Below are 13667 nucleotides of genomic sequence, written 5' to 3'. Positions count from 1 at the left end.
CTTAAAATTGTTCAAGTAAAATAACCCGGCTGTATAAATGGGAAGAGGGGGTGCAGTGGCGAGGCGGGTTTGGCCGAGTCCTGTTCTCTGGTGGGTCTGGGGTTCGAGTCCCGCTTGGGGTGCCTTGCGATGGACTGGCGTCCCATCCTGGGTGTGTCTCCAGCCCTGTGCCCTGTGTTGCCTGGTAAGGCTCCGGCTCGCCACGACCCCCGCTTGGGACAAGCGGCCTCGGACAGTGTGTGTATAGATGGGTAAATAACTGTAGCTAGATTAATGTTGTAAGTTGCTTTGGAGAAAAGTGTCAGCTAAATGAATCAATGTTAATTAAGACTGACTCAGACAGAAGTCCAGTTATTGCAATGGACTTAGATGCCATAGGCTGCATTTTTATTTTTCAAATAAAAAGAAAACAAAAGCAATTATTTCTTTCTGGAAACGTTTCAGTTATTAAATTCAATCATTGAGGTTGTTGCACTTGATTCTGATTGGCCTGATGTGGCAAGGCAGCATTGATTTTACACCGTGAAAAAACATCACAATAACTATTATAAAGTTAGTAAAATGAAACACCTTGAACAACAATGGGGCAGTTTTTGCATTTTATTGCTTTATGGAGAAATATTTTACAGCAAGATTACTAGTTTACTAGATTACTAGCATAGCTTTGTACCTGAAGGTTTCAGTTTTAAATCCAACCTCTTGCTGTAGAACCCTTGAGCAAGGTACTTACCCTAAATTGCTCAGTAAAATTACCCAACTGTATAAATGGGTAAATAGTTGTCAGTTCCTTAACGATGCCAGTCTCTTTGGCGAAAAGTGTCAGATAAATATGACACAATTTTAAATATACAACTACAGAATTAGTTCTTCCGGTTAGATAAAAAACAATGTAAAACCTAATGCAAACTTTTAATATACTTAATCATGTCACTGTTGTTTTTTTTTTTCCCTTTTAAGAGACTGGTTTCTGCTTATTTTTATATCTTTAAATCTTTCCCTTTTTTATAAAAGGAAACATTATTAGTCTAATTGTGCAGCTCTCTTTACTGTAACTGGTTTACATGTGAATCGTGTATTTTGGAAGCCATAAAAAATCCAGTAACCTCACAGTCTACGAACTCTTATTTTACTCTGTTCACGGTATAAAAGTAACGTATTCACTGCACCCTGCTAATCCATACTGTGCTTGCAAGATCTAGAGGTTCATTTTTATATATGTGTTACATATTGTGTATATATACAGTTTTTTTCCATCTTGTGTCACCATCATTTCAAAGTATGCAGTAGCTTCATCAAACACGGTCTCAGTTGGAGCTGTCGCTATTAATCATGTACTCAATCCATGAAATATAGTTCCTCACTTTAGTGTATACACCAGGGTAAGACGGGTTAGCGCAGCTGACGCCCCACGAGACGATGCCTTCGAAGTTGCCGTTGCAAACGAGAGGGCCTCCCGAGTCGCCCTAAAGAAAGGGTAACGGGTGGAATTGTGGATTTACCGCAACGGCACAGAAAACAATCTTGGATTTGAACTTAGTTTTTCTCCCCGTTTTCCTTACTTTCACATACCCAACCAAATGGTTTTAAAGTACTATTATTCCCAGTTGATTTGCCAGATGGATAAGCTCACCTGACAGGAGTCCTTGCCTCCGTTAGGGGAACCTGCGCAAACCATGTTTTCCGTTATCCTCCAGTAGTAGAAGGACTGGCAGTTAGGAATGATCTCGACATCGACGGCTCGCAGCTCCGGGGAGAGATGGTAGCTGTAGATCTGGGTCACTCCCCAGCCGCTGACTGTGCAGACGCTCCCCCCGGACAGCGGGAGAGCGCTGGCAGAAGGCAGGGATACCGGCTGCACGTTGGCGTTGAGGCTTGCGGGGCGGCTCAGCTGCGGGGCATGAAAGCCGACCATCGGGCGACAGAATATGGACAACCGTTACATACGGCTATTGTAGCAGCAATCGTTTATTAGGCAGTGAGCTTTTCACACAAGTCACCCTTTATGAATACTTCACGAGCATCGTGGATCACATTAAAAGATGCCATGTGCACATCTGTCCTTAACCTTTCTTACCTTTATGAGCATTATGTCGTGGTTGAACGTCTTGAAGTTGAAGTTGTAATGTACAATTGCTCTGGATACATTGTACTCTTGCTCGAATCCTTCTTCACGAGTAAGGCTGTGCTCGCTTAAAACCACTTTGATTAGATTGGTCCTGGGAGGAGGGAAACGGCAACGCTTTTCCGGCCGTTAGACACACTACCGACACCGTGCTCCTCGGCCTGCCGCGGAATTCATTTTGTTGAATGTACTTTTATTAGGCGTACAGTAGGTCACTTTGGAGAAACGCACCTGCCAGGTGCATCCATGTAAATGCAAGCGGGAATGCAAATGTCAAAGTAAAGCTGTGGAAAAACTGAAACGGTTCTCGCAGCGTGCTAAGGTGGGCGCAGCTGCAGAAAACACCACGGCTGGATGGACCCGCTCGCCAACATTGCGTAGACGTGCACCTGAGATGCGCCGATTGGCTGCGCTTAGCGCATGGATCGCAGGCGCAGCAAGCTAGTCTCTTATATTAAATTGCACGGCATCTGGCTGCTCACTTTCTCCCAGGTGTGACACGGGTTTAATACTCACGGTCTCCAGCAATGGGCAGCAGACGCGACCCACTGAGCATGAATGAGGGTGCCACCGCAGTAGTGGCCATTGTTGTACTGAATGGACGCCTGGTATTTGAGCGAGTATGGCTCAACCTCCTTGCCACCAATAATCCGTTGCTGCAGTGTTCCTAAAACTACATTTAACGTGGAAATGTAAAAAAAAAAGAAAAAAAAATGCACTCAATCGAATCCTCCTAGCAAACAAGCAAGTAACCTCTAGTGAAATAGAAAGAACTGAAAAATCACTGATAGTTGGGAAATCAGAACGCGGAAACTGCTGCGCACCTCTGGTTGTATCTGCACGGCTTTTGCACGTAAGGATTTTTGTGGGTAACTATGTTGGGAGAAGACTCATCGTGCTGTGATGCGGTGGCAGGTGCTGCGAGAGCTCCTCAATATGTCACATCCCTATTTATATGGCCACCTTTCTTTCTTCCTATAAAACAAGTGTCCTTTTAACTCAAGTACGCAGTAATGCTGGTACCGTGCCCAGGTAACTCCGAAGCTCCGCTGGGTCCCCCCCCCCACGGTTTACAGATCTGCCGAGAGAGTCTGGCTTCCCATGTTGGTGGAGATCATGGCGCACGACGTGTTTGGTTGGGAAGGAGCTTGCCTGGCCTCATTTCACTCTATATCATTTTACAGAACTCGGTTATCCTCTATCACAGCAGGAATTGCCTATCGATCAGTGTTGCTGGACTCATTTCATTTAGTAAGCAGGAAAAGTAGTGTTGACACCTAAGATTTGAGCACAGGTAGAAGAGCAGCGGACAAAATGCCTTGGGCGAGGACGGCGGCCCACCACTCCTGGAGCAATTATTATGTACCTAATTAGGAAAGAGAATAACACTGACCGGCCAACTGAACGTCTGCGTTTTTGTTCAAGTTTTAAAGGCTTTTATCGCAGCTTTCACTTACAAAATTAGTCCAATACATATGCAAGTATATTTCCATCCACCGAGTGATACACTAAAGGAATGGAGCCAGTTGGATCATTTTTATTCAGTTGTAGTTTTATTCAATCACATGCCGAGCAGCTGATTTGCTGAATACCGCTCTGCTGTTTTTATTCATACCTAACAAGAAATAATTGATTGAAACCGGCTTCCTGTAATTTATATGAACGTCTGTATTTGCACATTTTTCCTGTGTATTATGCATGGCATAACGTGGAAAATGCTGGAAATCCAAAATCTGTGCGTCTACTGGAGAGAGAGGTCTTAGAAGATGTACGGCTTATTACCTCTGCTGTTGAGAACTACGAACAGGAGCACTGAATTCTGAAAGCGCTGCGGCATGTTTGCCTTCGGACACAAAAAAGCACAGAATTATGGTTTGCAGAAACACGTTGTTATGTAACGTAAAAGGCATAATCCCAGTCGGTCTCCCAGCTAATGCATCATAATCATTCATTTCCAAACATGGAAGGAATCAAATATCATCGTAAGGGAATTATAATTAACATGAGGGTAAAATTTAAACCATAAAATAAGACTCGTAATCTTACACTGAATAGAAAGCATCATTTTTACGCCTTTCTCCTGGGGTTTTGTACTTACCCAAGGAAGATGCAGATTAATGTACAAAACTCTCCCCGACTGATGTGCCGGCTAAAAGCTGTGAAGTATTTATGGTGTAACGTTATCCCTGCCCTCGCTGCTTTTTTGTTGTGCACATAGTTCCCAAAAGGAACCGAGGCTGCCCCAAAGGATGTTTAAAGCACTGGCCTAGAACATGACAATGTGGAAGTATAAAAGTATTCCCCACAGTATTACTTTTAGGACACTCTTTGACTCGTCCGCTATTTCTGAGGTGCCTGCGACTAGACAGTCAGATTGTATCAAATCACTGCGGTTCATTGTATCGAATCTTCGTTATGAGAACGTGAAATAGGAAAGTACGCCTGACCTAAATTCTCATAACATTAATTTGTAACACGTGACTTTGAAACGCAACGTCGTATTGAATTAAACTGTGATGTTAGAAGGTGGCCTCTTATGTATTTTCAAGTGGTTACTTTACCGACACAAACCCTTTTACAAGCAATTTTGTTTTACAGGAGCAGAATCTCTTTGCCACCTGAGTCAAAACGTTCTCTAAATTTACTCTGTCCTCATTCTACCTATCCACACACACACTGTCTGAAACCGCTTGTCCCAAGCAGGGTTACAGCTAACCCAGTAACAGAGGGCGCAAGGCCGGGGGAGGAAGGGCCACACCCAGGGGGGGACGCCAGTCCATCACAAGACACCCCAAGCGGGACTCGAACCCCAGACACCTCAAGAGAGCAGGACCTTGCTAAGCCTGCTGTGCCGCTGCCCCCCCCCCCACTCTACCTATCTAGACACTATCATACAGTATCCAGCCAAAATGTATACAAAATATGGAACTATGAAATATACACTTCCAGGGTTTCTCAAAGAACAGAATTTTTAAAATGTACTTATTGCTTTGGATAGTGTTCTATTAGACAGTAGCTTCTTGGACCAGCAAATGTACTGAAATTGCTAAACTATTAGTCCTGGTGAACGAAAGGGATGCATCACAATTGCAAAGACACAAATAAACGAAAGGTTACAGAAACTGAACGACTAACGATATAGTGGAGGACCAGTTTAATTTATAATTGATCATACCGACACACGCTTCAGCGCTGAACTTTTCCCTTTTTACATCACTGCATATTTAGTCGGTCTACCTGATTCTCATTTTTAAAAACAGTAGGGATGCTCTTTTACATTTATTTATTTAGCAGACACCTTTTTCCAGAACACCTTCCAATGAACTCTATGTGGTGTCATCAGCCCACACACCTTATTCACCATAGTGACTTACACTGCTACATACATTACTTACACTGGGTCATTCATCCATACAGCAGTAGGACACATACACTCTCTCTGTCACTCACACACTATGGGGAACCTGAACAGCATGTCTTTGGAGGGTGGGAGGAAACCAGAGCACCCAGAGGAAACCCACACAGACACGGGGAGAACATGCAAACCCCACGCAGACTGAGCGGGGATCGAACCCACAGCCTCTCGCACCACACTGCTCGCTGTGCCACCTTCAATGTATCGAGATGTATTTAAAGACAAACTGTGGTATGTGTTCATTTTGACCGTTTCTTCAGATTGCAAATGTGCCTCTACATATAAACATTAATTGCATATTTTTTGGTAACAGATTTTAGGTGGCTGACTATTTGAGGAATGGCTATAACAGTAAAAAAGAAGAGGTAAGCCATTTCACAATTATCTCTCTTAAAATTAATAGTACAGTGGTTATTACATGATATTTAAAAATCACCATTTTTGGTAGGATAGTGAGCTTTTTAATTAGCTTTTGTTAGTCAAAAATAGTACTTCTAGGATCCGTAACAACAGATCATCTGGAAAAGTTAAGAAGTTATGAGAGCAAAGTGTCTGAGTGAGCAGAGTAAAAGAGAAAATCACATCTTGGGACCACGTGCTGCACACAAAAGTGACACGTAAGGAAGGAAATGTGATGGTAACTGTAATTATAGCAACAGTGGCGCATTACATTATAATTTGGAAAGCACGGGTAAAAATGAACTCTAATGAGCAGCAAGAGCAAAACAGGAGAATAAACCAAGTTACTGAGTTACTGCAGGCTCTGATTTAACCCTGTCCAAGAAACCGGTGAAATCGCCCAACGTTCCGCTCACGGGGCTTTTGGAAAGGAAGAGAGAAACCAGACAAAAAATGAAAAACGTGAGCATAAACGTAAGAGGTGAACGGGTGGCCGCACAAGAGCTGCGATTCATCCGCAGCTGACATCATAAAGTGTGTGCAGCAACCAGGGATCCAGCTTATATCTGTCTGGAAATCGCATTCGGGTTTAAGCTCCAGCACGTTGCACAAAGCAATGTCATTTAAATTAAAATCTACTGCCAAATATTGAGAGTTTAAATTTTTCCAAATGTGCGGCAAGCTTAGGAAACACTTCTCTGTATTGCAGCTAAATGAAAACGCAAGGGGTTTCAGGCCTTGTCTCCTTTTCCCCACTGATTCACCTCCTGCGGGGCAGATATATGATAGACGTCGATGCTTGTTTTTTAGGATCTATACAGAGCAGGAAGGTCACAGAAGGGGAAAGTCTGTGAAGGGTCACTTTGTTGTCGCTGTGAATCATATATTGTTGCAGGTTGGAGTGGCCATGGAAACTGAAATTGGAACTAAGCAACATGAGGCACAGCGATGATGTGATTCGCTCCTCGTAAGGAGAATCGGAAAAGTAAAGTCATCGCAGGCAGTAATTCCCTGCTCGTCCCCCTTGCCTCACTATGAAGCCGTCTGTGATTTTGCAGTATTTACTTTTAGAGCTTCTTGCCGTCAACTGTAAGTATTGATTTTTACTTCAGTTACATGAACGGTTTCGATGGCAGCTTTCGTACCGTTGTCAAAATTGTGACATTTCTCATGTATAATCTGAACAGTTCAGCGTATGGGACATTATAGATGCACAGTTATAAACGGCGTTAATGCTCGGTATTAGTGTTTACTGTATTGTGGGGGGGCGTGGTGGCGCGACGGGTCGGACCGGATCCTGCTCTCCGGTGGGTCTGGGGTTCGAGTCCCGCTTGGGGTGCCTTACGACGGACTGGCGTCCCGTCCTGGGTGCGTCCCCTGCGTTGCCGGGTTAGACTCCGGTTCCCCGTGACCCCCATGGAACAAGCGGGTCAGAAAGTGTGTGTGTATTGTGAGGTAATAAGACCAGCAATGACCAAATCACTATGTAACAACATTTGCCAAGTTTCTCACTTGTCCTAATTTAATGCTTCTTTGTTTAATTCAGATATTTTTCTTTATACCCAATAACTGAAAAAGTCTGATTGTACTTCTTTAGTTGCTGCCTTTGGATTATTACAGCAAAGTGTGTTCCTTGTCGCAGGCCAAAGACTCATCCAGGGGCGTATAGTGGGAGGCTACGTTCCAGCGCCCCACTCCATCAGGTATATTGTATCGATACAAAGCCCCAGCGGTCGGCACTTCTGCGGGGGGTCCTTAGTACACAGGTACTGGGTGCTGACAGCAGCACACTGTAATATTGGGTAAGTCAGACAGCATCTTGTTGGTTAAATTCGTTTTGACGGTGTTTTCCAGATCTGCATTATGTAAATTTATAGGCAGTATTCTAAATATACTGCTCACACGTCCACAAAGAATGCACGGGTAAGAGCGGATATGCTATGTTATGACACTCGAATGCACAGTGTATATGAAAAAGCTTCCACGGCGCTTAGTTCCTTCACAACGTGTCTTAAGATCCACTTCACTTAATGCCTGGTGCATGAACATTTATACATTACACGCATTTAAGAGATCACGGGCAAAGGGACCCTGGAAGAGGTGAGTTTTAAGACCCTTTTTAAACGTGGACAGAGATTCAGCAGTTCTGAGTGACGGGGGGAGGTCGTTCCACCGCAACGGAGCCAGAACCGAGAACCACCGTGCTTTAACAAGCAATATAACAAGTAGCTCACGACAAAAAATAACAAATTTTACATTCTTTGTTGGCTCTTTCTCACCCCGGAAAATTGCATTTATGAGTTTTGCAAAAGTAATGGCTGCAACGTACTAATTGTCCGTATTTTTGTCATACGATCTTGATGTATTGATTGCGTTCAAATGAGAACTGATATCCACATGTGCGCACATGTCAAAACAGACGCAAGATCCGGTTCTAGCGAGGTTCTTGGACAGAAAGGGCTGAAAGGCGACTGGGTGCCGTGATATATCACTAGTGAGTAGAGCAAAAGTGTTATTTAATCACCACTTTACTTAGATGTTGAATATTGCGGGAAGGGTGTATTTGAGAAGAGGTAGAAGGTGGATGAGTAGCGGCTGGAAAATATGGGCTTCTTTATATCCCTGAGATATAACGTTAAGACGAATGTCGGATTCCGCCCTACTTCTGAACTCAAACGTTGACTTTTGACCATCGGAGAAGTCGACAGCGACGGTGCATGAGATGATCTGCCATGGAAGTGCAGGAATCTAATGAGGAAGCAGCTATGTTTCACTTTAACGCAGATTGAAAACGTTCTTCTTTTTTTTTTTCTAGCTCGGCACAATGAAGACAAAAACCAGCATCACATTTCCTAACCCGAACGGTAATTTAATATTGCAATATAATGACAGAGATCCCATTGAGAGAGACAGCAGCACGACTTCTTTCCTATTTTCCTGTAAAACAGATCTCCTAGGGATCTGAAACATCCATTTTAATATATGCCTACATTTAAACAAAGGAGGTTAGGCTTTCAAGCTGTCTGTGTTTTTGGAGGAGGGAAATAAAGATACAGCGAAGTTAACTGTGAAATAAACATACGCATGCATGCGGAAGCGAACCGTGCATGTTCTGCATCATATGGCATCATGGAAAAGGAAGAAGTCTATTAAAGATAATTTTAAAATATTCCAGCAGGTGTGAGGTGACACAGAGTGGGTTTACAGATCGTTTTAATAAAAACATAAAACAACTAGTGGAATAAACATATAATAAACTCCAAGACATGATCTACAGCAATCTCAGCTCCACACTGCAATGACTCCTGTCCTTCATCATGCCCTGACTTCCTAACCTCCCTCTCTTCAGGGAATCTCCTGGAATCATCTAGATGATGAACCGTGTGTACCTGGACGCTGAGTGATTACTTAACAGGGAACAAAACTTTTTCAGCAGGTGCTCCTTTCAGTGTAAAAAATGCTTGAGGTGATGGACAGAGAGCAGAAAAGGAAGATCCCTGGAGCTCCGGCAGTGTTAGGGAGGCCGAAAGGGAGTGCCGTCGATGCCTAGAGGTTGTTGGATGTTGACACGGACGCGGAGATACATGCAAAGCCTCTCATTTCATTTTACAGAAGATTGATAATTATCAATCGACTATTACCTATTGATCTATTTAAAAAGCTGCCCATGCTCTTTCTTAACAGTGCTAGAAAAAAAAAATCAATCAAACAAGGTATGAAACCGATGATTTTTTTTTTTCCACTACTGTCAGCAAAGAGCACGAGCAGGTTTTTAAACAGGTCAATAAATGTAAGTAGAGTTTGGACATTAGATCAGTAGTTGTGATTGGTGGACACTGCAAATTTCATTCTCTTCCACACCAAGAAAATGGCATAAAAACAATGCTGGAGTCATTTTTTTTCTATTGCACTTATTCATTTAGCTGATGCTTTTCTCTCAAGGGGGGTGCGGTGGCACAGCGGGTTTGGCGGGGTCCTGCTCTCTGCCAGGTCTGGGGTTCGAGTCCTGCTTGGGGCGCCTTGCAGCGGTCTGGCATCTCATCCTGGGCGTGTCCCCTCCCTCTCCAGCCCTGCACTGCTGGGACCAGCGATTTCAAACAGTGTGTGTGGTTTCTCTAAAGCAACTTGCAATGTTAAGGTTACAATTACTTGCCCATTTGTACAGCTGGGTTAGGGTAGTGGAGCAATTTAGAGTAAGTACCTTGTTCAAGGCTACTACAGCCAGAGGTGGGGAATCAAGCCTATAACCTTTGTGTCCAAAGGCAATAGCTCTAACCACTACACTACCAGCTGTCCCTGCTCGTCAACATTTTATGTATGTTCCATATGAACACACACACCATCTGAAACTGCTTGTCCCATACAGGGTCACGGGGAGCCAGAGCCAAACCCGGCAACACGGGGCAAAAGGCTGTAGGGGGAGGGGACACACCCAGGACGGGATGCCAGTCCGTCGCAAGGCACCCCAAGCGGGACTCGAACCCCAGACCCACCGGAGAGCAGGCCCTGGTCAAACCCGCTGCGCCACCATGCCCCCTTAAACTAAAAACACTGTTTCCTTTCCCAAGTACAGAAATAGATCTGCTGAAAGACAGAACACTAAATGACCTGAGAATCACGTCATCTCCACATGCCGCACATTATAAGCTAAGAATAACTCATTCGAAATAGATTCAAGGAAGGAGAGAAAATCCGTTTTTGTTCAACTCTATGGTCGCCGGTGTTGGGTTTCAGCAATGAACTCTAAATGAACATTGTGTCTTTCACAGGTCGGAACAGATGACGATAGTAGCAGGAGATCACTCCTTGAACATTTACGAAGGCACCGAGCAGTACTCAAAACCTCAAAGGCTGATTCCACACCCACAGTATGACAAAAGCACCAACGATGCTGACATCATGCTAATTAAGGTATAAAGCAAAGACACACATGTCATGGTTAGCTGCTTCTCTCCCAACAATTAAGAGGACAGCGATTAACAATCAGAAGATAATTAAAAGGCAAAAGATTTCGTTGCCATTTTTGAGCCGGCGCTCAGACTATGTAGAAAATACGAGCTGGCTCTTACTCTTACATCTTACACGTACTCTTATCGTTGAAAAATGCTTTGGAAGAAGTAGGAATTTCTTTTGCAGCTTCATAAAAACCGCGGTCTTCGTTGAGCGTGCAGCATGTCACTGTTTTCACTCGCATATCTGCCGCCGCTGTGCAGACCCGTACCTTCTGTTTTGTGTCCCGATCAGCTCAAGGTTCCTGTGATCCTAAACAGATACGTGAGCGTCGTGGCCCTCCCCCGCCAGGGAGCGAGTCTGCCGGAAGGGAGGGCCTGCTGGGTGTCTGGGTGGGGCCACACCAGCACCGGCGGGGGGCAGCTTCCTTCGACTCTGCACACGGCGAAACTGCCCGTCATTTCCTCCCTGAGATGCAACGGCAGCGAGTCATTCAACGGCAACATTACGAAAAACATGATGTGCGCAGGATACAGTTCGGGAGGCAAGGATGCTTGCAAGGTAAGAGGCAGCAGTAAAGGAGACCTCTTTCAGGGTCTGCTGTCACTTTGGGTTCCGCACCGGGGTAGGATCTCTACGTCGCTGTGCCTTGCTCCATCCTCCGCTTAGACGGCGCTCACTTTGGATGAGTGTGTTTCTCCAGTGCGAGCAAAATCAATCCAGCACTTCAGGGCCCTATAATCTGCGCCCAGCTGCGTTCCCTGGACTCGGAGAAGAATCGTGCTTAGTAAAGACACATACGTGGGACAACAGGTGCCGTGGTGGTTGGGAGTGTCACCTTGTAATCCGAAAGTTCCCTGGTTCAGATCCCTGCTCCTGCTGCAACGCCTCTGATCACCTCTGATTTCCACCGACAGTACATAGTATATCTACATTCAAGACGCGCAGGAAAAGATGTTATACCCCGTGCGTATTTTTCAACGGCTGCACACAAAGACCCAGTCCACTCACCACCTCAAGACCACAGAGAACAACACCCAGCATGGCCAACATACATCTATCTTCATGCCCCGAAACCAAGACACTTAACTGACCTAACCCACCCACCAACAAAATCCAAACCAATAAACCAGATTTAACGCACCAACAAATGACCAAACCAAGCCACACCCACCAACAAAACACCTAAAGCGAGCCTAACCCAACAAACCGGCCAGCCAACCAACCCACTAACAATAACCAACCACCAAACCACACCCAACAAATCCAAACCTACAGACCACGGCCCAACCACCAACAGAAACCAACCAAGCCTACACCCACCAACACAAAAATGAACCAACAAACCACACAGACCAGGTCTAACACGTCAACTCAGAACCATCCACCCGTACCACCAGCAAAACCAAGCCAACAAACCAAACCTAACCGCCAACCATCAAACCACATCCACCAGAAATATCAAAGCAACAAACCAAGTCTAACCCACCCACACAAAAACCAGCAAGCCACACCCACCAACAAAATCCAAACCACTACACCAGATTTAACGCAGCAACAAATGACCAAACCAAGCCACACCCACCACCAAAACACCTAAAGCGAGCCTAACCCAACAAGCCAGCCATCCAGCCACCCCACTAACAACACCTAGCCACCAAACCAGACCAGGGCACAACCACCAACGGAAACCAACCAAGCCTACTCCCACCAACACTAAAACCAACCAACAAACCACACAGACCAGGTCTAACGCGTCAGTTCAGAACCATCCACCCGTACCACCAGCAAAACCAAGCCAACAAACCAAGCCTAACAACCAACCATCAAACCACACCCACCACTATCTAGTAGACAGTAGTAAATCGATGTAAAATTGTTTCTCTAACATCATAAGTTGTTCTGCAGAAAGGTGCCATTTCCATGTCACCACACTCTTTTAGAGGTTCATGAGATGTTAATAAACCAGCATTTAGAGAACATCTCAGGCTATTTGAGCACCTGCTATCAATTGCTTTCGTGCGATTACTTCTCATTTGCTCAATTTCTTGAAAAAAATTAGTTGGGGTTTTGTCCAGAGGTATTACCTTCAGTGGATTAAAAGCCTACAAATTTTCCTTAATTATTTTTTTTTCACTTAATCCTAAATTTATCTGTTACTGTTGTGCGGATTGATGCCTTTTTCTTACAGCATCGTAATCAGTCTTCTCCATTTTAATAAAATATTTAGTAAATACACAACAAAGAACCTGGCCATTTACTCTGGTGATTTGCACGTTTTCATTTTACTGTTCCAGGGTGATTCTGGAGGCCCCTTGGTGTGTCAGGGCTTCGTCCACGGAGTGGTGTCATGGGGAAACTTGTGTGCAAAAGCCAACTTTCCAGGAGTGTACACCGCTGTGTCCAGGTTCCGCAGATGGATTGACCGAACCATCTTCGGCTCTTATAGGTGTCTAAAGCGCGGGACACACTAGCGGCATGCATCATGCCTCATTACTCTCACACCTGCTTACTGTGCATGAGAACCGATTAGACATGGACATTTGAACCCTGCTATAGATATTTGTTTTACCTTATTATAAATAACCTCATTCAGCACATATATTTGTTGATTACGGTTGTTTGTATTACTGCACAGTCTAACCGCTGTATCATATCTGATATATACATAGTCTTGTATAGCACTGTAAAGAAAAATGTATTGCTATATCTTTCAAATAGTTTTTTTTATTTCTTTGGAGGCGAACAGGCCAAGAAAACAAAGCCTTGTCTGCAGATCAT

The 13667-nt window shown here is 44.4% G+C and overlaps 2 protein-coding genes across 2 annotated transcripts; one reads left to right on the top strand and one right to left on the bottom strand.

Annotated features, from left to right (window-relative positions):
• Window positions 1–1304: 1304 nt before the first annotated feature.
• LOC108933882 (trypsin) lies at window positions 1305–6912 on the bottom strand (the record flags this gene model as incomplete). The annotated part of the gene is made up of 6 exons (XM_018751271.2): window positions 1305–1463; window positions 1631–1888; window positions 2075–2216; window positions 2639–2795; window positions 5230–5244; window positions 6852–6912. Coding segments are annotated over 6 exons (792 nt in total), but the record flags the coding sequence as incomplete, so codon positions are not given.
• A 58-nt stretch (window positions 6913–6970) lies between these two features.
• Window positions 6971–13360, top strand: LOC108933883 (trypsin-like). Its single transcript, XM_018751272.1, has 5 exons — window positions 6971–7025; window positions 7579–7738; window positions 10706–10847; window positions 11181–11447; window positions 13184–13360. The coding sequence occupies exons 1-5, from the start codon at window positions 6971–6973 to the stop codon at window positions 13358–13360; spliced, it is 801 nt and encodes a 266-aa protein (XP_018606788.1).
• The last annotated feature ends 307 nt before the right edge of the window (window positions 13361–13667 follow it).

Source organism: Scleropages formosus, chromosome 2 (genome assembly GCF_900964775.1).
Source record: "Scleropages formosus chromosome 2, fSclFor1.1, whole genome shotgun sequence".
Lineage (NCBI taxonomy): Eukaryota > Metazoa > Chordata > Actinopteri > Osteoglossiformes > Osteoglossidae > Scleropages > Scleropages formosus.
This window is presented reverse-complemented; position numbering and strand designations above follow the sequence as displayed.

Excerpts from the sequence above, each read along its gene's own strand:
- LOC108933883 (XM_018751272.1), top strand. The coding sequence starts at position 6,971 with ATGAAGCCGTCTGTGATTTTGCAGTATTTACTTTTAGAGCTTCTTGCC. Across the intron at positions 7,026-7,578 it reads AGAGCTTCTTGCCGTCAACT|GCCAAAGACTCATCCAGGGG; the intron begins GTAAGTATTGAT and ends TCCTTGTCGCAG. Across the intron at positions 7,739-10,705 it reads GCAGCACACTGTAATATTGG|GTCGGAACAGATGACGATAG; the intron begins GTAAGTCAGACA and ends TGTCTTTCACAG.